Source organism: Haematobia irritans, chromosome 5 (assembly GCF_050003625.1).
Source record: "Haematobia irritans isolate KBUSLIRL chromosome 5, ASM5000362v1, whole genome shotgun sequence".
Lineage (NCBI taxonomy): Eukaryota > Metazoa > Arthropoda > Insecta > Diptera > Muscidae > Haematobia > Haematobia irritans.
In genome coordinates, this window is record NC_134401.1 from 30,277,372 (window position 1) to 30,303,211 (window position 25,840).

Here is a 25,840-nt window from a genome sequence, read left to right on the forward strand (position 1 = left end):
GGGTGCATTATTTTCCAACATTTTAGCAAATGTTAATGTGGTAAAATTTTTTACTACTTTTGCCTTTTCCGATTTATTGGATGGGAAACAGTAATTCTTTGTATGTTATTATAATATAATGCTTAATTTTCAGATATGTTGAGGAGAAGGATACCTTTCCTTGACAAACCACACTTAAAATTCACAAGAAATATAGAAGAAGGTACACCCTCTCCCGCCGTATTTGTACCTATAAACGAAAAATCAAGTAGCCCGATTTGTTTAAAAGAATTCAAATCTTTTCGAATTTGTTTTCAGCACGAAGGATATAGTTGACTAAGTTAACGCAAAATGTTCCTCCAAATACGCTTCGGAAGGCGCAGCGAAGCGGGCCGGGTTACGCTAGTTTTCTATAAAAACAAAATTTTGCAAAAATTCTATATAGAAATAAAATTTTGACAACATTTTCTACCGAAATAAAAAATCGATAATATAGAATCGCATTCTTTTTTCGACTAAAACTTTCTTGAAGTTCAATAAAATCCTGTTTTTGACTATGTCTTTTACAAAATCGAGATTTTCTTCCCACATGAACATGCCATATTTGTAAAAGACTATTAGCAAATAAGGTTGATAACGACTTTCTTAAAATATTAAAATATTTTTTCAAAGCTATTGTACCATAAATCTGATATCGACTCAAAAATGTCTACACAAAAGGTACTAAATCATTCGCGGGGGTACTACGATACTGACCGGACCGGCAGTTACTACGTGCTCATCCGAACGTTCATTTTCAACAATGAAGAGATTAAAGACGTATCTTAGAAATTCGACTAGCGAGAGTAGACTCAATGGATTGGCATTAATGTCGGTTCATCGCCAAATAAATGTGCCGACTGAAGAAGTCATTGATTTATTTGCTGCCCAAAAAGCCCGTCGGCTCAATTTTATATTATAAAACAAGTAAGTAAAGTCTAAAGTCGGGCGGAGCCGACTATATTATACCCTTCACCACCATGTAGACCAACATTTGTGTTACCATCGCAACTACTTCAAATTTGCTGGGAGCTATATAAAGGTTTGCATTCCCAGATACAAATACTTATAATGGAGACAATTTTTTGTACTTCTACAAAAAGAATTAAAATTGAAATCGGCTAACGCCCTGGAATGAAACACAATGTTAGTAAACACATATAGGAAATATGAAGCGATAGAAATTTTAATGTAATTATACAAAGAGCATTTATGATTTATCAGGCGATACATGTATTCGAGATATAGGACAATTTGAGTAACACTTACAATTTTTGTTATTCAGCAGTGATGATTTTACAAGGATATTGGTTAGATCTTGCCAAGATATGTGGTCAAATGTGGGTTGTGATATATTATTTGGTCAAGTCGGGCGACTTGGAGCCTTATTTAAAACTCAACCGTTCTGTGGAAAGTCTGGCATTACAGTGTGTAGGATATGAATAAGATATGGGGAAATTATCACAGAATTTTGTGTAAAGTGTGGGAATTTTGGCCATATTTGTATAAACCGGAAAAACGAATATATGGAGGCTTTATCTAATTCTGAACCAAATTAGATCAAACTTGACACACTTAAATATCATAATTAATATATTCTCCGTGGAAACTATGCAGTCAATTGGAGGAAAATCCCATTGAAAATGGGTCTAAAATATGAAATAGTCTATCATATTTCCCAACTCTGGTGTACATATAACGGGAGCTATATATAATCTGAACCGATTTCGACTAAATTTGACATGCATAGTTAGAATAATAATTCTGTTATCTCTGCAAAATTTCACGTAAGTGGGAGTTTAACTTTGGCCCTCGTGGTCATTTGAGTATAAATCGGGCGAAAGATTTGGCACACTTACCGATACTGTCAACGTACTCCTTGTGCAAAATTTGAACCAAATCACGGCAAAACTCTGGCTTTTGAGACCATATAAGTTCAAATCGGACGAAAGATATATATGGGAGCTATATCTAAATTTGAACCGATTTCAATCAAATTTACCAAGCATTGGTAGAATGCCAATTCTACTCTTTATGCAAATTTCACGAAAATCGGTAGTAACCTTTGGCCTCTGTGGTCATGTGAGTCTAAATCGGACGAAAGATATATATGGGAGCTATATCTAAATCTGAACCGATTTAGCTGATATTTTGCAAGTTTTTCGAGACTCATAAAATATTCGGATGTACTGAATTTGAAGAACATCGGTTGATAAACACGCCAATTATGACCAGATCGGGGATAAATATATATGGCAGCTATATCTAAATCTGAACCGATTTTTTCCAAAATCAATAGCGTTGTCTTTGTCCCAAAACACGACCCTATGCCAAATTTGAGGACGATCGGACTTAAACTGCGACCTGTACTTTGCGCACAAAAATACATGAACAGACAGACGGACGGACAGACAGACAGACAGCCAGACAGACGGACATCTCTAAATCGACTCAGAAATTAATTCTAAGACGATCGGTATACTAAACAATGGGTCTCAGACATTTCCTTCTTGGCGTTACATACAAATGCACAAACTTATTATACCCTGTACCACAGTAGTGGTGAAGGGTATAAATATTGTATACATACCTATGCATAAATAAAATTTTCTACACATGAGATTATGTGAATATTTTTTTTTTAAGTTGAACCCCCCCCTAATTAAAATCCTGGCTACGGCCTTGGTGCATCGTATTAGTATATGGTCTCTAACAACTATGCAAAAATTGCTTAACATCGGTCCATAATTATATATAGCCCCATATAAACGGACCCCCAAATTTGGCTTGCGGAGCCTCTAAGAGAAGAAAATTTCATCCGATCCGGCTGAAATTTGGTACATGGTGTTAGTATATGGTCTCTAACAACTATACAAAAATTGGTCTACATCGGTCAATAATTATATATAGCTCCAATATAAACCGTTCGCCCGATTTGGCTGGCGGAGTCTCTAAGAGAAACAAATTTCATCCGATCCGGCTGAAATTTGGTACATGGTGTTGGTATATGGTCTCTAACAACCATGCAAAAATTGGTCCACATCGGGCCATAATTATATATAGCCCCCGTATAAACCGATCCCCCGATTTGGTTTTCGGAGCCTCTAAGAGAAGCAAATTTCATCCGATCCGGCTGAAATTTGGTACATTGTGTCAGTATATGGTCTTTAACAACCATGCAAAAATTGGTCCATATCGGTCCATAATTATATATAGCCACATATAAACCGATCCCCAGGTCAAATCGGGCGATCGGTTTATATGGAGCTATATATAATTATGACCATATACGTACACTATGTACCAAATTTCAGCCAGATCGGATGAAATTTGCTTCACTTAGAGGCTCCGCAAGCCAAATCTGGGGATCGGTTTATATGGGGGCTATATATGATTATGGACCGATATGGACCAATTTTTGCATGTTTGTTAAGATCATATACTAACACTATGAACCAAATTGCAACCGGATCGGATGAATTTTGCTCCTCCAAGAGGCTCCGCAAGCCAAATCTGAGCGTCGGTTTATATGGGGGCTACACGTAAAAGTGGTCCGATATAGCCCATTTGCAATACCATCCGACCTAGATCAATAACAACTACCTGTGCCAAGTTTCAAGTCTATAGCTTGTTTCGTTCGGAAGTTAGCGTGATTTAAACAGACGGACGGACGTGCTTAGATCGACTCAGAATTTCACCACGATCCAGAATATATATACTTTATGGGGTCTTAGAGCAATATTTCGATGTGTTACAAACGAAATGACAAAGTTAATATACCCCCATCCTATGGTGGAGGGTATAAAAAGATGTTCGTCTTAAAAATATATTAAAAGTGCAAATTTCGAGATATCCTAATTTAAGATTATTAGATATCTATATAGGCGTAAACGATAGATAGACTGCTGCCTTGCCTTTCTATTTTAAATGGTATGTTGATAGATATATAGGAGTAATATAGTCCTCCATTATCTCAACGAATTCATTTTAAAGTGATTTTTACAGTTTTTTCATCCCAGTTAACAATAGGGTATTTATTTTCGTAACACGACAAGAGCTCCATTTTAGCCAATTTTCGATTTAGAAAAGTATATAGAACAGCTAGCAAAACTTTAGGCCGTATTAGCCGTATTTTTGTATTTTTTATGCTGCACTTTACTTCACGATCATATTTTTTAAATTACTTACATAAATTTGCGATTGTCCCAAATTGCAGGCTAAGAACTTTATTGGTGGTAATGAGACTATAACAACTCACGAGTTGTAATCTTTGACTAAATATATTGCATATTAACATGCCAATGAGTACGTGTAAAACAAAAAGAAATGTGGTCAATATCGATTGAAAGATATTTCCAATTGGGTTGCAGATAACATGCTATAATTTGAGCTGGCGATCGATGGATTCATCCATAAATTAGCCACTCACCTTGCAAGCCTATGCATAGTTACGACAATTCGGCGTGCTATGCAACAGTAATCATTATGGGATAATTTCACGCCAATAAAGTTGTGAAGCGTACATAATCCGAAATATGTTCACATGCTCGTGAATTGGTGAATTTGATTCAACGAGAGAGAGAGAGGGAAAACCAAAAACAAGTGATAAAGAGTTATAATAAGCCAATTACTATAGGATACCCTACGCCAAAGATTATGACAGATTCAAGTGTGTATTAATTACGAGTTACGAACGTGTATTAATTACGAACTATATGTTGATTTCAAGCCCTAGGGCTGATTTTTTGGAAATTCTCACTAATAATACAATCACGTTACATGTTTCTCGTAAAAATATATTCTGATTGTTGTGCGCTCTAACTTTTTCTTGCCATCTTATCGTTCCTTTATTTCCTAAAATCTGTGTAATTAACTAAAGGGTGATAAGGTCAACATTTGGTCAAGGGAAAGCGCGTGTAAATCGGTGAAATCGTTTATTTAAAAAATCAAATTAAATTTCTTTTTGAAGTTCAATTAGTATAAAATTCAGGCAAAATATTCAGTTAGGCTTTCGCTTTTCCAAATCCGAATTGCCGGGCCTCACGCTTGACACCTGCCATCAGATTTGGTACAGCCACCTTGTCCACCTTCTTCGCCGCAGAAAGCCAGTTTGCCTTGAACTGCTGCTCGTCCTTAGCAGTTTTTTTTTTTGGTCTTCTTTAGGTTCCGCTTGGCAATAGCCCAGTATTTCTCAATTGGGCGGAGCTCTGGCGTGTTGGGAGGGTTCTTGTCCTTGGGAACCACCTGCACGTTGTTGGCGGCGTACCACTCCATGGCCCTTTTACCGTAATGGCAAGATGCCAAATCCGGCCAAAACAGTACGGAACAACCGTGTTTCTTCAGGAAAGGCAGCAGACGTTTATTCAAACACTCTTTCACGTAAATTTCTTGGTTGACAGTCCCGGAAGCTATGAAAATGCTGCTTTTCAAGCCACAGGTACAGATGGCTTGCCAAACCAGATATTTCTTTGCGAACTTTAACAGTTTTATGTGCTTGAAAATATCTGCTACCTTTCCCCTTCCTTTTGCCGTATAAAACTCCTGTCCCGGAAGCTGCTTGTAGTCGGCTTTTACGTAGGTTTCGTCGTCCATTACCACGCAGTCAAACTTCGTCAGCATCGTCGTGTACAGCCTCCGGGATCGGGCTTTGGCCCTCGTATTTTATTTATCATCGCGATTTGGAGTCACTACCTTCTTGTAAGTCGATAGTCCGGCTCGTTTTTTGGGTCGATGCACGGTAGTAGACGATACACCCAGCTTATTTGCGGCATCTCGGAGAGAGAGGTTAGGGTTTCGCTTGAAACTACCGGAAACTCTCTTTGTCGTCTCAGCGGCTTCTGGTTTTCGATTTCCCCCCGATGATTTGGCTACTTTTAGCGATTTTGCCAGCTTTGCGTGCGAGTAGCTCGGATTTTAGCGATGCGCGAGCAAAATTTTGATACGCTGCTCTTCTTGCTTGGACGGCATTTTGACAACTGAAGAGTGAATTCCAAAATCAAAATAGAAGCAACATTCTACACACACACACCTTCAAAATGAGGGGTGTTCAGGTTTTTTAAATGCAAAATTGAAAGAAATACGTCAAGTTTACATTGACCAAATTTTGACCGTATCACCCTTAGGTTAGGTTAGGTCACCCTTTAATTCCCTAATTTGCGACCTAGCCAAATTTCCCAGTTGGTCCAGGTCGAGAATCGCCTCGTTACCGATATGGTCAACTCTGCGCCTTCTAATGACATGGCAGTGACAAAGGTATTGTTCCAATGTCTCATCACCCTCAAAACACGCCCTACATGCACTATCCCCTGCTGCTCTCATTCGGCACAGATAATCTATCAATTCTATTCCATTTTATTATTTCCGCGGTCCTCCTGGCTGTCGACTTGCTCTTCTTGAGTAGTTCTCCTGATTTTTTCTTATCTGTGTCACCCCATGGTATTTCCGTCGTCCTTCCCACCGTTGCATTGGTCCACATCGTACCGTTGAACCCACCCGATTGTTTTATTCTGTTGAACCAACCTGAGTGTTCCAAAAAGTTTAGCAGACTGCTTAAGTTAACGTTTTCCAGATCCACCAGTTCGCAATTCCCCGGTATGTTCCTGTGGCCTGGCACCCATATTAGGTATATGATTGCGTTTGCGTTTTTCAAGCCCACTTCCTTATGTGTCCCAGCTCTTATGGCCAGTGACTTTGATGATCCTGCCGTATTCCCAATATTCGTTGGTCATTCTTTTGCATTCTAATAAGTTTCGCGATCCGTAATCGTAATTTCTGCTATTGCCTTTCTTGCCCTCCGGCAATTTGTGAAAATGTTAAAGTTTTGTGACCTCGTGTTATTACCAAGCCAATTAACACATTTGGGAGCCACAGTGGTGCAATGGTTAGCATGCCCGCCTTGCATACATAAGGTCGTGGGTTCGATTCCTGCTTCGACCGAACACCAAAAAGTTTTTCAGCGGTGGATTATCCCACCTCTGTACCGCTGGTGACATTTCTGAGGGTTTCAAAGCTTCTCTAAGTGGTTTTACTGCAATGCGGAACGCCGTCTATAACGTCGGCTATAAAAAGGAGGTCCCTTGTTATTGAGCTTAACACGGAATCGGGCAGCACTCAGTGATAAGAGAGAAGTTCACCAATGTGGTATCACAATGGACTGAATAGTCTAAGTGAGCTGCCACATAACCTAAACTTATGGCACCCAATTCTTCCTGCAGGATTGTGCTGTGGTCCGATATTTGGAATAGGATCTCGTGTTTTAAACACCCATTCCCGTCATCGAACCTATCATCTATCCTCTGGTATCTGTGCTGGGATCCCATTCTCCCTGGATCATTAGGACTGATGCCAGATAGTTACACTCGGCACTTGTGGTCATTGCAGGTGTACGATCATGCTATCCTTTGATGATTTAATCTTCAATTTCATTGTAGCCATGGCGGTTTTGCTTTTGGTCTGAATCGTTATAGTTCTTTATTCCAGTGATTCGTTATGGGTCTTTTTTGGCGTTCCATTTTCCCAAGACCAGTAGGACAGGTATCAGAATGTGTCACTCGTCAGCTATGACCATCTCGTGCATACGATCATTAGTTAAAACTGTTCAAGAGGCTTTGCAGCAGATACAGAATTTTACCGTATACATTTTTCATGTGCCTTTTTATACCCTCCACCATAGGATGGGGGTTATATTAACTTTGTCATTCCGTTTGTAACACATCGAAATATTGCTCTAAGACCCCATAAAGTATATATATTCGGGATCGTGGTGAAATAATGAGTCGATCTGAGCGTGTCCGTCCGTCCGTCCGTCCGTCCGTCTGTTGAAATCACGCTAACTTCCGAACGAAACAAGCTATCGACTTTAAACTTGGTACAAGTAGTTGTTATTGATGTAGGTCGCATGGTATTGCAAATGGGCCATATCGGTCCACTTTTACGTATAGCCGCCATAATAACCGACGCTCAGATCTGGCTAAAATTTTGTACATGGTGTTGGTATATGGTCTCCAATACCCATGCAAAAATTGGCCCATATCGGTCAATAATTACATATAGCCCGCATATAAACCGATCCCCCGATTTGGTTTGCGGAGCCCCAAAGAGAAGCAAATTTCATCCGATCCGGCAGAAATTTGGCACATGGTGTTGGTATATGGTCCTTAAAAACCTTGCAAAAATTGGTCCACATCGGTCCAAAATTATATGCAGACCCCATATAAACCGATCTCCAGATTTTGCTTGCGGAGCCTCAAAAGAGAAGCAAATTTCATTCGATACGGCTGAAATTTGGTACATGGTTATAGTATATGGTCTCTAACAACCATTTACAAATTTGTCCATATCAGTCCATAATTATATGTAGCCCTCATAAAGGATGATTCTTTTGAGGTTAGGATTTTCATGCATTAGTATTTGACAGATCACGTGGGATTTCAGACATGGTGTCAAAGAGAAAGATGCTCAGTATGCTTTGACATTTCATCATGAATAGACTTACTAACGAGCAACGCTTGCAAATCATTGAATTTTATTACCAAAATCAGTGGCAGAAAATCCGCTTTTTTATCGACAAATTTTGTTCAGCGATGAGGCTCATTTCTGGTTGAATGGCTACGTAAATAAGCAAAATTGCCGCATTTGGAGTGAAGAGCAACCAGAAGCCGTTCAAGAACTGCCCATGCATCCCGAAAAATACACTGTTTGGTGTGGTTTGTACGCTGGTGGAATCATTGGACCGTATTTTTTCAAAGATGCTGTTGGACGCAACGTTACGGTGAATGGCGATCGCTATCGTTCGATGCTAACAAACTTTTTGTTGCCAAAAATGGAAGAACTGAACTTGGTTGACATGTGGTTTCAACAAGATGGCGCTACATGCCACACAGCTCGCGATTCTATGGCCATTTTGAGGGAAAACTTCGGAGAACAATTCATCTCAAGAAATGGACCGGTAAGTTGGCCACCAAGATCATGCGATTTGACGCCTTTAGACTATTTTTTGTGGGGCTACGTCAAGTCTAAAGTCTACAGAAATAAGCCAGCAACTATTCCAGCTTTGGAAGACAACATTTCCGAAGAAATTCGGGCTATTCCGGCCGAAATGCTCGAAAAAGTTGCCCAAAATTGGACTTTCCGAATGGACCACCTAAGACGCAGCCGCGGTCAACATTTAAATGAAATTATCTTCAAAAAGTAAATGTCATGGACCAATCTAACGTTTCAAATAAAGAACCGATGAGATTTTGCAAATTTTATGCGTTTTTTTTTTTAAAAAAGTTATCAAGCTCTTAACAAATCACCCTTTATAAAACGATCCCCAGATTTGAACTCCGGAGCCTCTTGGACGAGCAAAATTCATCCGATCCGGTTGAAATTTGCAACGTGGTGTTAGTATATGGTCTCTAACAACCATGCAAAAATTGGTCCATATCGGTCCATAATTATATATAGCCGATCCCCAATCACACAAAAATTGGTCCATATCGGTTCATATTCATGGTTGCCACTCGAGCCAAAAATAATCTACCAAAATTTTATTTTTATGGAAAACATTGTCAAAATGTTATTTCTATAGACAATTTTGTAAAAATTTTATTTCTATAGACAATTTTGTAAAAATTTTATTTCTATAGAAAATTTTGTCTAAATTTTATTTCTATAGAAAATTTTGTCAAAATTTTATTTCTATATAATTTTTTTTCCAAATTTTATTTCTATAGAAAATTTTTTCCAAATTTTATTTCTATAGAATATTTTTTCCAAATTTTACTTCTATAGAAAATGTTGTCAAAATTTTATTTCTATAGAAACTTTAAACTTAATTATATACGTATTTAATCGGCCTTTTTTAGTTTAATATATACTACGTATGGACTACCTTGTAATTTAGAAGACGGTGTTAGGAAGTTTTAAGATACCTTGCCATCGGCAAGTGTTACCGCAACCCAAGTAATTCGATTGTGGATGACAGTCTTCAGTAGAAGTTTTTACGCAATCAATGGTGGAGGATACATAAGCTTCGGCCTGGCCGAACTTACGGTCGTGGATACTTGTTTGGCGTTAAATTTTCCGAAGACCAGTAGGACAGGTATCAGAATGTGTCACTCGTCAGCTATGACCATTTCGTCATTTCGCGCCTATTATCCGTTGATGGTCTCGTGTTTTCCGTCCACCGTGGTGCAATGGTTAGCATGTCCGCCTTGCATACACAAGGTCGTGGGTTCGATTCCTGCTTCGACCGAACACCAAAAAGTTTTTCAGCGGTGGATTATCCCACCTCAGTAATGCTGGTGACATTTCTGAGGGTTTCAAAGCTTCTCTAAGTGGTTTCACTGCAATGTGGAACGCCGTTCGGACTCGGCTATAAAAAGGAGGTCCCTTGTCATTGAGCTTAACATGGAATCGGGCAGCACTCAGTGATAAGAGAGAAGTTCACCAATGTGGTATCACAATGGACTGAATAGTCTAAGTGAGCCTGATACATCGGGCTGCCACCTAACCTAACCTAACCTAACCTTCCGTCCATTCTCCCAACTTCTTAAATCTCATAGCAGCCATGGCGGCTTTACTTTCGGCCTGAACCTCTTATAGGTCTTCAGTCCAGTGATTCGTTATGGATCTCTTGGAAAGATGTGGTCATCTCTGGTATGCGATCATGGACTGTTGCGACATCCGCCATTTCACCCACCGTGTCCCCTATTATCCTTTGATGGATCGAATGTCTCGTGTTTCCGTCCATTCTACCAACATCTCCAATCTCATCGCAGCCATGGAGGATTCCCTTTCGGTCTGAACCTAGTAAGTGCAGTGATTCGTTGTGTATCTCTTCTGGCGTCCCATTCTCGCAAGACCATCAGGAATGGCATCAGTTTATTAAACTCGGCTGCTATGGCCATCTCAGGTATATGATAATGGTTTGTTGCGGCATCAGCCATTTCACCCATCATCTCCCCTATTATACTTTGATGGCTCGACATGTCTCGTGTTTCCGTACATTCTCCCAACACCTTCAATCGGTTCGCATTCATGCACGCATAGAAGAAATATGATCCCATCCTATAGAAAAATTTTATTTTTGGGAACATGGAACGTTTTTGCCACAAAAATTTTGTTTGCTCGCCGATTATAAAATGGTTGTGACCATTTTCATAGCACAACAAAAAAAATTAATTTGCCTCCTCCTTCCAGAGGCGGCTTCGCTTTTAATTTGAACCTCTATAGGTCTAAATTTTTAAGAAATTTTCTTCCAATATATGGAAATAGTGGGAGCCACCGTGGTGCAATGGTTACCATGCTCGCCTTGCATACACAATGTCGTGGGATCGATTCCTGCTTCGACCGAACACCAAAAATTTTTCAGCGGTGGAATATCCCATCTCAGTAATGCTGGTGACATTTCTGAGGATTTCAAAGCTTCTCTAAGTGATTTCACTGCAATGTGGAACGACGTTCGGACTCGGCTATAAAAAGGAGGTCCCTTGTCATTGAGCTTAACATGGAATCGAGCAGCACTCAGTGATAAGAGAGAAGTTCACCAATGTGGTATCACAATGGACTGAATAGTCTAAGTGAGCCTGATACATCGGGCTGCCACCTAACCTAACATGGAAATAGTGAAATACTTGTGAAATTTTTACAATCTAAATGTATCTTTCTCCATGTGTTGCCAACGGAATGGCAAATTAAGTATATTCCCTATTCCATTGTAAAGAGTATAACAAATTTAAGACGATTCAAAACAAAACGATAAAAGTTGCGACGAAAAAAAAACAACTTTGCAATTGCAGGTGCTTTATTTTCCACTTTCCTCATGACTTTTAACCAAAACGAATTCATTGAAGATAAGATGGATCAAAAACAGAAAACAAGCAAAATAAGAGCTCTCTCCCATCACTTCTTAATACAGCAGGTTTTCTCTGGTCACGTTAAAATCAAGCAAACCCATAATGGCTAATTTGTATGGTGTAATGCTTATTGAAGATGAACTTTGCGTAGCTAAACGCACTACGCCCTGTGCCAAAGCGAAATATTAGGGGCGTTTAAATACATTTAACACGCTTAATTTATTTATAATTACATTGATATTTAAGGACTCATTTTGGACGGTAATATACGGTAAAATTATGATGGTGGTTGCATGGTTCTCTCAGTGTGTGTGTGTGTTCACACACATGGCCTTGTGTTAAAGCATTACAATTTCGGGAGTAACCAAAATTGACTTGAAGACCTTAGGGTTGGGATACTGTGATGGTAGATTTTATGCTCAGAAATAATTGTAATGGATGAATGCTCAAGGTGTTTATAGGTTGAAACTGCGAAAGTGTTAAAAAATTTTACTCAGGGTTATTAAAATGGCCAAGTGCATATAATTGGCCCCAAGTACATAATGAATGCACTCAGTAACCATGGCTAACGCATTAACCAAGTTTATGGGAGACATTTTCGTAAGGTGTGAAGTTTTATTAATTATTACGAGTTTTAGGTAAAATTTTCAATAAAGCAGTCTTTACGATTTATTGCATATTTAATTTTTATTACATCCTTCCGGCCAAATGCAGGCCAACAGATTTTCTCTTTCATAACAATTGAATATTACCAAACCAAAAAAAAATATATTTCAATAATTATAAGAGTGCATAATTTATGGGACTTATGTAATAAAATTGTTATTGAATAAAAGAAACAAAACGTGGTCGGAAGATTTCTTTTTAATATACATTTTTTTGAAAAACCAAATAAAACAGCGGTTGCAAGATTATCATTATGGTATAAGGGTTAATAGAGTTAGGCCACTTCATTGGTAATGAAGGGAAAGCATGTCACAAAAAAAATGAATTTATTAAATGTTATACGAATGCAAATTTTGCTTAGCATAGAAGACGCAATTCTCTAATAAAAAGTTTTTATAGCCTAAACCACATGGTGATCTTGCAAACAATGTGCCTTTATATATTATTAATTTTATATAATGATTTTTAGACCTCACAAAATATATACCGACCGATTCAGAATCACCTCTTAAGTCGATCTAGCCCGTCAGCCGGTCCGTCCGGCCATGTAATTTGGGTTCGCAGGATTCCGGTCGCATTCATAAAAAAATCGGATAGAATTTAGATATATTTCCCCTAACACCCGATTTCGGCAAATGGGATCACATTGCGCTTTTGTACCAACCGATCGTCCTCACATTTTTCATAAAAAATATAATTCCTTTCAGTGTGCAAAATTTCATGGAAATCGGTACAGATTTAGATATAGTTCCCATATATATGTATCGCTCGATTTTCGAAAACTTGGCTAAAATAGCTGTATTTATTAACTCTATCTTACTCAATTTCAGGACAAGTTAACCATCTCTGGTATCAAACAAATTGACATAATATCGACCATTGTTCCCAATTGTTCTATGGTATAACATAAAAGCCTGCTAACAATAATAGAAATCGATTCAGATTTAGTTATAGCTCCCATAAAATATGTGGATAGATTGATCTATTTTCTAAAGACTGTCATCCCCAAAAGGCTTCATAAAGTTGACATTTTTATGCTTTTTTTTATATTTTTCAACGAAATAAAATTTTGAAAAAAATTTTCTATAGAAATGAAATTTTGACATAATTTTCTATAGAAATACATTTTTTTCTATCGAAATAAAATTTTGACAAAAGTTCCTACAGAATAAAAATTGGACGCAATTTTCAATGGAAATAAATTGTGGACAAAATTTTCATAAAATTTTCAAAAAATTTTTCTATAGAAATAAAATAAACAAGTATATACGGCCGTAAGTTCGGCCAGGCCGAATCTACTAAAGACTGTCATCCATCCCATATATATGTATCGCTCGATTTTCGAAAACTTGGCTAAAATAGCCTTATTTATTAACTCTATCTTACTCAATTTCAGGACAAGTTAACCATCTCTGGTATCAAACAAATTGACATAATATCGACCATTGTTCCCAATTGTTCTATGGTATAACATAAAAGCCTGCTAACAATAATAGAAATCGATTCAGATTTAGTTATAGCTCCCATAAAATATGTGGATAGATTGATCGATTTTCTAAAGACTGTCATCCCCAAAAGGCTTCATAAAGTTGACATTTTTATGCTTTTTTATATTTTTCAACGAAATAAAATTTTGAAAAAAAATTTTCTATAGAAATGAAATTTTGACATAATTTTCTATAGAAATACATTTTTTCTATCGAAATAAAATTTTGACAAAATTTCCTACAGAATAAAAATTGGACGCAATTTTCAATGGAAATAAATTGTGGACAAAATTTTCTATAGAAATAAAATTTTCAAAAAATTTTCTATAGAAATAAAATAAACAAGTATATACGGCCGTAAGTTCGGCCAGGCCGAATCTACTAAAGACTGTCATCCACAATCGAATTACTTGGGTTGCGGTAACACTTGCCGATGGCAAGGTATCTTAAAAAATCCTTAACACAGTCTTCTAAATTGTAGGTTAGTCCATACGGGGGATATATTAAACAAAAAAAAGCCGATTAAAGACGTATATAATTCAGTTCGACAAAATTTTCTATAGAAACAAAATTTTGACAAAATTTTCTATAGAAATAAAATGTTGACAAAATTATCTGTAGAAATAAAATTTTCACAAAATTTTCTATAGAAATAAAATTTTGACAAAATTTTCTATAGAAATAAAATTTTGACAAAATTTCCTACAGAAATAAAATTTTGACAAAACTTTCTATAGTAATAAAATTTTGATAGATTATTTTTGGTGATATGGACCAATATTTGTGTGATTGGCCATTGGCTATATATAACTATAGACCGATATGGACCAATTTGTGCATGGCTGTTAGCGGCCATATACTAGCGCAATGTACCAAATTTCAACCGAATCGGATGAATTTTGCTCCTCCAAGGGGTTCCGGAGTTCAAATCTGGGGATCGATTTATATGGGGGCTATATATAATTATGGACCGATATGGACCAATTTTTGCATGGTTGTTATAGGCCACATACAAACACCAAATACCAAATTTCAACTGGATCGTATGAATTTTGCTCCTCCAAGAGGCTACGGATGTCAAATCTGGGGAGCGGTTTATATGGGGGCTATATATAATTATGGACCTATATGGACCAATTTTGGCTTGATTGTTAGAGACCATATAATGACACCACGTACCAAATTTCAACTGGATAGGATGAATTTGGCTCCTCTAAGAGGCTCCGGAGGTCAAATCTGGGGATAGGTTTATATGGGGGCTATATATAATTATGGACCGATATGGACCAATTTTTGCATGGCTGTTAAAGACCATATACTAACACCACATACCAAATTTCAACTGGATCGTATGAATTTTGCTCCTCCAAGAGGCTACGGATGTCAAATCTGGGGAGCGGTTTATATGGGGGCTATATATAATTATGGACCTATATGGACCAATTTTGGCTTGATTGTTAGAGACCATATACTGACACCACGTACCAACTTTCCACTTGATCGGATGAGTTTTGCTCCTCTAAGAGGCTCCGGACGTCAAATCTGGGGATCGGTTTATATGGGGGCTATATATAAATATAGTTATGAACCGATATGGGCCAATTTTTGCATGGCTGTTATTGACCATTTACTAACACCACATACCAAATTTCAAGCGAATCGGTTGAAGTTTGCTTCTCCAAGAGGCTCTGCAAGCCAAATCTGGGGGTCGGTTTATATGGGGGCTATACGTAAAAGTGGTCCGATATGGCCCGTTTGCATTACCATCCGACCTACATCAATAACAACTACTTACGCCAAGTTTCAAGTAAATAGCTTGTTTCGTTCGGAAGTTCGCGTGATTTCAACAGATGGACGGACATGCTCAAATCGACTCAGAATTTCACCACGACCCAGAATATATATACTTTATGGGGTCTTAGAGCAATATTTCGATGTGTTACAGACGGAATGACAAAGTTAATATACCCACATCCTATGGTGGAGGGTATAAAAATTTGGAAAAAATTTTGACAACATTTTCTATAGAAATAAAATTTTGACGAAATTTTCTATAGAAATGAAATTTTGGCAAAATATTCTTTAGAAATAAAATTTTACAAAATTTTCTATAGAAATAGAATTTTGACAAAATTTTCCAATAGACATAAAATTTTGAAAAAATTTCCTATAAAAATAAAATTTTGACAAAATTTTCTACAGAAATAAAATTTTGAAAAAATTTCCTATAAAAATAAAATTTTGACAAAATTTTCTATAGAAATAAAATTTTGAAGAAAAAAAATTTTTTAGAAAATCTAAAAAAAAAAATTCAAATCGGTCTAGTTTTAAATATACGTGTACTTTTACTATAGTCTTCAATGTTGATATTATGTAATTTTATCACCTTTTGACTTCGAAAAGTACATTTTTAATACATTTTTAGTGCATTTTCGTCAACATCGTTTATCATCCCTGATCCACAATCGAATTACTTGGGTTGTGGTAATATTTATCGATGGCAATGTATCTTAAAACTTCTTAACATCGTCTTCTATATTGTAAGTTAGTCTATACGTGGTATATATTAGCCAAAAACAAGTATATACAGCACTAAGTTCGGCCGGGCCGCATCTTAAATACCCACCACCATGAACCAAATATTAGGGTTTCCTTTGAAATTTCAGGAGAGCTTGAGGACTTAAGGACACTTCCCGAAGATAAATTTAAAGATTTCACCTATGAGGACTATATCAGATTCTGGATTTATAAGAACCATTTTTGTTTGAATTTTAGAGGAATCATTAACATCACTTGAAAGTGTGCAAGAAAATTATAAAAGAACGTCTTGATTTGAAATCTGTAGAAGTAAAATCTGGAAATTTTACATTGAGTTTCAAGCAATTTTCATGATCAGTGCGCCTTCTACACCCTCATGAAGTGAAGTCGGTCTATATGGAGACATTACCAAATGGACCGATAAAAACTTAATCCGATACACGTTTTTGTGAGCCTAAAATACCAGATTATTTACAATTTCAGGCAAATTGGATAAAAACATCGATTTCTATAAGCCCAAGACCCCAAATCGAGAGGTCGGTTTATATGGGGACGATATCAAAACCTGGACCGATATAGCCCATCTTGGAACTTGACCTGCCTGCACACCCAGAGAAGGAATATGATCACCTCAAACATGTTCTAAGAGCAAAATGTTATATTTGGGTGGTGACCATGTAACATGGTTTTCGCAACCATGTTATTTTCGCGAAAATCATGTATCTGATTTCGGCAAGCAGGTTACATTTGACGAGAAAATAACATTTCAGTGACAAACATGTTACATGGTCACCATACAAAAATAACATTTTGCTCTTAAAACATGTTTGAGGTGATCATATTCCGTCTCTGGGTGCAGACAAAAGACGAGTTTGTGCAAAATTTCAGCACGATTGCTTCATTATTGAGGACTGTAGCGTGATTACAACAGACAGACAGACGGACATCGTCATATCATCTTAGAATTTCTCCCTGATCAAGAATATATATACTTTATATAGTCGGAAATAGATATTTCGATGTGTTACAAACGGAATGACAAACTTATTATAAATACCCCCGTCAGCATTCTATGGTGGTGGGTATAAAGATATATATAAGTAAGTTTACAAATAATTACGAACCGATATGAACTTTTGCGCGGTAATTAGAGTGCCAGAATTGAGATATGGGGGTCGCTTTTTATGGGGACTATATACCATTATTTACCGATATGGACCAATTTTTGTGTGATTGGGATCGGTTTATCTGGCGGCTATATATAACTATAGACCGATATGCGACAAGTTTGACATGGTTGTTACCGGCCATATACTACCACAATGTTCCAATTTTAGCCGAATCTGATAAATTTTGCTCATCCAAAAGACCCCAGAGGTCGAATCTGGGGATCATTTCAGAGAATGAAGCCGATCCAAATCTGGGCATCGATTTATATGGGGGCTGTATATGATTATGGACCGATATGGACCAATTTTGGCATGGTAGTTGGAGACCATATACTAACACCACGTACCAAATTTAAACCGAATCGGATGAAATTTGCTCCTCCAAGAGTCTCCGGAGGTCAAATCTGGGGATTCGTTTACATGGGGGCTATATATAATTATGGATCGATTTAGACCAATTTTTGCATGGATATTATAGGCCATGTATAAACGCCATGTACCGAATTGCTGATGAAATTTGCACCTCCAAGAGGCTCCGGAGGTCAAATCTGGGGTCGGTTTATATGGGGGTTATAACATATATAGTTATGGACCGATTTGGAACAATTCTTGCACGGATGTTAGAGGCCAACAACTACTTGTGCCAGGTTTCAAGTCGATAGCTTGTTTCGTTCGGAAGTGATTTCAACAGACGGATGGACGGACATTTCTAGATCGACTCAATATTTCAACACGACCCAGAATAGGACCCATAAAGTATACGTTATGGGTCCTAAGCGCAATATTTCGATGTGTTACAAACGGAATGACAATGTTTATGTTGAATGGTATAAAAACAAATAAGCGATTCTTCTGCCGTATCCCCCTCTTGAATCGCATACAACTAATTCTCCAACAAACCAAAATTTACAATAATTTTATCGTAAATGGGGTGATTTTTTGAGGACGAAATTTAATAGATTTATACATATCAGATAATTTGAAGATCGATGGACCATTTATTTGCACTCCATTTTGTAAAATTGGACCGGATGATATAAATGTATATCTACATGATGCTCAATAAAACAGTTTTAGATATCTATTGTATGTGGAGTGCCAGTACCTATATTCTAATTTGGCTCAATTTCTATATAAATTTTCCAAAAATAATGTTAAAAAAATATTTTCGATATAATATGAAATGCAAATATCTATATAACTTCTTTTCCTACTTTAACTTAAAACCATTAAGGAAAAAGAGTTTTTTTTATTAATCTACTGCTAGTTTTCTAAATGAACCCACTGCCCCAGATAGTTCATCCACGTTCAAAGACTTTCCAAGTCGCAAATTTTCATCAGTGCCGAATTTGGAATTTTCCTTAAAATATTCACGATATTGGTCATAGGTTTTATGGTATTCCCTGGTGAGATCTTTGCATAAACCATTATCACCACCATAATCTTTCGGCAAGTATTTGAGTGGTATATCTTTCTTCATTTCACTGAGATCACTACCAAGAATATGGATCTGGAATAGACAAATATCCAAAAAGAAAATTATAAGAAATCTTAGGATCAGGATAACATAGAAACGTTTGACCAAAATTCTGTGCAAAACAACTTGGCGAACTGTTTTCTTAACATTTAGTGCTATTTGATTCTATTTTTAGATCACAATAAGGGACTTGTTTTTATAACCGGGTCCGAAAGGTACAACTACTATATGAGAGACCACAAAGAGTCCATGTAAAAGTCTCAACCATTTCACTGAATAGAGAAAATATTTTGGTCGAAACTTGAACATAAACTGAAGGCGTGAATTCTAATTCTTTGCAATACTCACCCTTTGTCTCAATTTTTCCGAACACAATGGAAGTATAATTTTAAAAACTTGTTGAGCTGCTGTTGATACATTTATGAAGTATACAGATCGAATACGCAGAGGCATTGATTTTTCTAAAAATGAAACAACTTTCTTACAAAAACTCGGTGTGAATTGAAGTAGATGAGTTGTGGTCGATTTGCCAAAATCTAATATGAAAATTATTCCTTGAATGCCAGCATAGGGATCATGGAGCAATGCTAACTCAAACATGGCACTGACAGGATAATATAGTTCTTCTATTAAACAATCGCCAACATTATAATTAAATTGTCCAACCACAAGTCGCGGACCCGTATCATTTAAGGGCTTTGGTAAGACAGTATAGCACCTATAGAAATGTGAAATGTTTAAAAAATTTCCTTGACAAGAATCTTATTCGTACATACCCAAAATCATGAAGATCTCTGAATTTTTTCTCATCCACATCAATGGGGGCAAACATATTTGGATATTTGGTTTTTAAAGTGAAAAACAAATCGATTTTCTCTTTGGCCCTCTCCAAACTATATTTACATCCTCTTAGAAATTGTATCAGAAACTGATCATCAGTACGTGCCCTCAAATGTGGTTGTTGTTCTATCCATTTCTTTAGAATTTCCAAATCACTATCTATCCTCGATGGTACTTCTCCCAGTTCGTCTACGGCAACTTTCTGTAGTTCTTCAGTTAAGCATTCAACTTTTGGCATTTTGATACTAAACTGGGAACTCAACAAAAAATGTGGTCTTATTTATAATTTTTAAAGGTAGATTTGCTAAAAGTTAGTTTTTAATCTTTAGTGTTGCTAGTGATGATGACGACATTAACCTGTTTAATCTAATTTTGATCTTAGGGTCGGAACAAACGAACAGAAGAACTATGCATATATGCTCAATTATGTCAACTTTAAAGTATCTTATGATACAATGAACTTCTCTTAAAACTTATAAAAATAAAGTGGTTGGAAGAGAAGGGAAGGCAACAAAGTATAGCAAAGTAAATTTGTATAGGCACCACCATTGGTTGGAGAATATATTAACTTTATCATTCCATTTGCAACACAGACCCCATAAGGTTTATATTCCGAATTGTGGTAAAATTCTGAGTCGATCTAGCGATATCCATCCATCTGTCCGTTTGTTGAAATTACGCTAACTTTATAACGAAACAAGCAATCACCTCGAAACTTGGCACACGTAGTTATTGATGTAGATCGGATGGTATCAAAACACATACACCGATAACTGATTTCCAGAGCCTCTTGAAAGAGCAAATTTCATCCTATCTTATGATCTGCGGACGAAACATTTGTTTGCCCAGGGACAGACAGTACCACAGTTGACACTCAAACCAAAAATCTACCAAATTTGGAGAAAACTTTACCAAAAAAAAAAAAAATACCAAACAAAAAAAAAAAAAAAAAAAAAAAATTTTATGTCTATAGAAAATTTCGATAAAATTTTATTTTTACCAAAAATTTTACTTCTATAGAAAATGTTGTCAAAATTTTCTTCAATAGAAAATTTTGTCAAAATGTTATTTCTATAGAAAATTTTGTCAAAATTGTATTTCTATGGAAATATTATTCTATAGAACTTTTTTTCAACATTTTATTTTTTCAACGTTTCATTTCTACAGAATTTTTTTTTTTCAACGTTTCATTTCTACAGAAATTTTTTTCAAATTTTTATTTCTATCGAGAATTTGGTTAAAATTTTTTCTGTAGAAAATTTTGTCAACATTTTATTTCCATAGAAAATTTTCTATAGAAAAATTTTATTTCTACAGAAAATTTTGTCAAAATTTTATTTCTATAGAAAATTTTGGCAAAATATTATTTCTATAGAAAATTTTGTCAAAATTTTATTTCTATAGAAAATGTTTTCAAAATTTTATTTCTATAGAAAATTTTGGCAAAATTTTATTTCTATAGAAAATTTTGGCAAAATTTTATTTCTATAGAAGATTTTGGAAAAATTTTATTTCTATAGAAAATTTTGGCAAAATTTTATTTCTATAAAAAATTTTGTCAAAAGTTTATTTCTATAGAAAATTTTTATTTCTATAAAAATTTTGCTAAAATTTTATTTCCACAGAAAATTTTGTCAAAATTTTATTTCCGTAGAAAATATATACATAGAAAATTTTTCTAAAATTTTATTTCTATAGAAAATTTTATCGAGAATTTTGTTAAAATTTTTTTCTGTAGAAAATTTTGTCAACATTTTATTTCCATAGAAAATTTTCTATAGAAAAATTTTATTTCTACAGAAAATGTTGTCAAAATTTTATTTCTATAGAAAATTTTGGCAAAATCGTATTTCTATAGAAAATTTTGGCAACATTTTATTTCTAAAGAAAATTTTTTCAAAATTTTATTTCTATAGAAAATTTTTCCAAAATTTTATTTCTATAGAAAATGTTGTCAAAAGTTTATTTCTATAGAAAATTTTTATTTCTATAGAAAATTTTGCTAAAATGTTATTTTTATAGAAAATGTTGTCAAAAATGTATTTCCATAGAAAATATTCTATAAAAAAAATTGTTTTTATAGTCTATATATGTCAAAATTTTATGTTGATATATATATATTTTTTTTTCAAAGTTTTATTTCCATAGAAAATTTTTTCAAAATTTTATTCCAACATTTTATTTCTATAGAAAATTTTGTAAAATTTTTATTTCAACATTTTATTTCTATAGAAAATTTTGTCAACATTTTTTTTTTTCTATAGAAAATTTTGTCAAATTTTTATTTCTATAGAAATTTTTGTTAATATATATATAGAAAATTTTTATTTCTCTGGAAAATTTTGTCAAAATTTTATTTTATATATATTTTTTTTCAAAGTTTTATTTCCATAGAAAATTTTTTCAAAATTTTATTCCAACATTTTATTTCTATAGAAAATTTTGTAAAATTTTTATTTCAACATTTTATTTCTATAGAAAATTTTGTCAACATTTTTTTTTCTATAGAAAATTTTGTCAAATTTTTATTTCTATAGAAATTTTTGTTAATATATATATAGAAAATTTTTATTTCTCTGGAAAATTTTGTCAAAATTTTATTTCTACAGAAAATTTTTTTAAAATTGTATTTCTTCAGAAATTTTATCAAAGTTTGATTTTTTTAGTAAATTTTGTCAAAGATTTGTTTCTATATAAAATTTGTGATACCTTTTAGTGGTAAATTTTGCAAAATCTACCAAAACATCAAGAATTCTACCAATCTATCAAACAGAAAAAAATCTACCAATTTTGGTAGAATGATACCAACTGTGGCTACCCTGGCTATTTTATCTACTGAAAAATTTTTAAAATTTTTGTTTCTATCGAGAATTGTGCTAAAATTGTATTTCTGTGGAAATTTTTCTCAAAATTGTATTTCCATAGAAAATATTCTACAAAAAATTTTATTTTTATTGACAATTTTTTGAAAATTTTATGTATATATATTTTTTCAAAATTCTATTTCCATTGAAAATTTTTTCAAAACTTTATTTCTATAGAAATTTTTTTCAAAATTTTATTTCGTTCGAAAATTTTGTATAATTTTTTTTTTATAGGAAATTTTGGAAAATTTTGAAAATTTGGTCAAAATTATTTCTATGGAAATATTTATCAAAATGTTATTCTATAGAACGTTTTATTTCTACATAAAATTTTGTTAAAATTTTATTTCTACATAAAATGTTGTCAAAATTTTATTTCTATAGAATATTTTGGCAAAATTTTATTTCTATAGAAACTTTTGTCAACATTTTATTTCATAAGAAAATTTTTCTACAATTTTATTTCTATAAAAATTTTTTTTTAAAATTTTATTTCCATAGAAAATATTCTATAGAAAAATTTTAATTTCTATAGAATTTTTTTCAAATTTTTATTTCTTTAAAAATTTTTTCAACATTTTATTTTTTTAGAAAATTTTGTCAAAGATTTATTTCTATATAAAATTTGTGAGGTAGCAGTTGGTAAATTTTACAAAATCTACCAAAAGTCTAACGAATTCTACCAATCTATCAAACATTAAAAAAAATCTACAAATTTTGGTAGAATGATACCAACTGGGCTACCGTGGTTAGTACTGTTTCAGAGAGGATGAAATACAAAAGGAAGAGAAATGCTCTTCTGCAAAAAAGAAATGTTAACCGTACACGGACGAAAAAGACTGTTTTTCATATGTTTGTGTGTAAAAATTATATGTTGGGAACTTAAAATTTTTATCACAATATTTTTAAGTGCAAGCATATAATGTTCATAAACTAGCATAACGTGTTTGGGACATATATGTTTGGGACATAAAATGTTTGTTAATAATATAATAATTTAGGAATAGGCTATAAACATATATGTGTTTAGAAAGGGACACCGAGAGGGTACGCTGCGAGTAACATTATGGAAGTAACCAATTGGCGCCTTAAAAATATATCCACACAAAGAAAATTCAATAAAATTTTTTCCACTCAGTCTTTGTATGCCCTAAGGTGAAACATAATATGTTTGAACAATACAAACAATATTTTGTTTGGTATATATTACAGAAGGGATTTTTTTGAGGGTGTATAGATGTCGCACAATAACAGCAGCTCTTTGGTATCACCGACGTTGCGGTCGAAGCGCTGCTTTGATAAATTGGTTGTAGAAGCATCGGCAGTTATAATTTCAATTTGTCTGCCAAAAAAGTTAATAGAATGAAATCATTTATAAAAACGAGCATTTGTTATTACAAAGTAGTTTCTAAATTCTATATTCCTTCAGTTTCGTAAAGCCGGCAGAGACGCAATCTGTTTGATATTTGAGAGAAACGTCGACAAAAACTGCATGATATTAGAGAATTTTCCCCATGACTGCCAACTACTGACACAATTTTACTTCACAGTTTCGTTCTCTTGTATTTCCTATAATTTGGATTTATTTTAACCCAACTGTCGTGGAATAACATCGGGGAGCGACCGTAGACCGTTATGGCGGTCGACACCATTACCGTCGGCGGCGCTAGCGTATAATCACTTTGATCGGTCAAAAAATTTGGCTACCAGAAATACTGATTTTAGACCCCATAAAATGTATACCGATCGACTCAGAATCCTTTGGCATAACGTTAAATAATTCATCGCCCTTCAAATTTACAAAATATCAATCAAATCGGTGCAGATTTAGATTTAGCTCCCATTCGTCCGATTTTCACAAATTTGGTCATGATACTCTTATTTTTTACAAAATCCTACTCAAATTTCAAATTAAGATGCATTAGCCGATCTTATTCAGACTTACATATAACTCTTACATGCATATTTTGCCCGGTTTTCACAAATTCGGCTACACTAGTACCCTTTAATAAAGGGTGATTCTTTTGAGGTTAGGATTTTCATGCATTAGTATTTGACAGATCACGTGGGATTTCAGACATGGTGTCAAAGAGAAAGATGCTCAGTATGATTTGACATTTCATCATGAATAGACTTACTAACGAGCCACAACGTCGAATTTTCAGTGAATGGGCCCTAGAAAAGTTGGCAGAAAATCCGCTTTTTTATCGACAAATTTTGTTCAGCGATGAGGCTCATTTCTGGTTGAATGGCTACGTAAATAAGCAAAATTGCCGCATTTGGAGTGAAGAGCAACCAGAAGCCGTTCAAGAACTGCCCATGCATCCCGAAAAATGCACTGTTTGGTGTGGTTTGTACGCTGGTGGAATCATTGGACCGTATTTTTTCAAAGATGCTGTTGGACGCAACGTTACGGTGAATGGCGATCGCTATCGTTCGATGCTAACAAACTTTTTGTTGCCAAAAATGGAAGAACTGAACTTGGTTGACATGTGGTTTCAACAAGATGGCGCTACATGCCACACAGCTCGCGATTCTATGGCCATTTTGAGGGAAAACTTCGGAGAACAATTCATCTCAAGAAATGGACCGGTAAGTTGGCCACCAAGATCATGCGATTTGACGCCTTTAGACTATTTTTTGTGGGGCTACGTCAAGTCTAAAGTCTACAGAAATAAGCCAGCAACTATTCCAGCTTTGGAAGACAACATTTCCGAAGAAATTCGGGCTATTCCGGCCGAAATGCTCGAAAAAGTTGCCCAAAATTGGACTTTCCGAATGGACCACCTAAGACGCAGCCGCGGTCAACATTTAAATGAAATTATCTTCAAAAAGTAAATGTCATGGACCAATCTAACGTTTCAAATAAAGAACCGATGAGATTTTGCAAATTTTATGCGTTTTTTTTTTTTAAAAAGTTATCAAGCTCTTAACAAGTCAC

At 34.9% G+C, this 25,840-nt stretch overlaps 1 protein-coding gene across 1 annotated transcript; it reads right to left on the reverse strand.

Annotated features, from left to right (window-relative positions):
- Window positions 1-18,970: 18,970 nt before the first annotated feature.
- Window positions 18,971-20,273, reverse strand: LOC142239607 (alpha-tocopherol transfer protein-like). Its single transcript, XM_075311400.1, has 3 exons — window positions 19,972-20,273; window positions 19,544-19,913; window positions 18,971-19,228 (listed from the first exon to the last, which is right to left on the reverse strand). The coding sequence occupies exons 1-3, from the start codon at window positions 20,271-20,273 to the stop codon at window positions 18,971-18,973; spliced, it is 930 nt and encodes a 309-aa protein (XP_075167515.1).
- Between the last annotated feature and the right edge of the window lie 5,567 nt (window positions 20,274-25,840).

Coding starts and splice junctions, on each gene's coding strand:
- LOC142239607 (XM_075311400.1), bottom strand. CDS start 20,273: ATGCCAAAAGTTGAATGCTTAACTGAAGAACTACAGAAAGTTGCCGTA. Junction 19,914..19,971: donor AGAGATCTTCATGATTTTGG/GTATGTACGAAT, acceptor ACATTTCTATAG/GTGCTATACTGTCTTACCAA. Junction 19,229..19,543: donor CGGAAAAATTGAGACAAAGG/GTGAGTATTGCA, acceptor TGTCTATTCCAG/ATCCATATTCTTGGTAGTGA.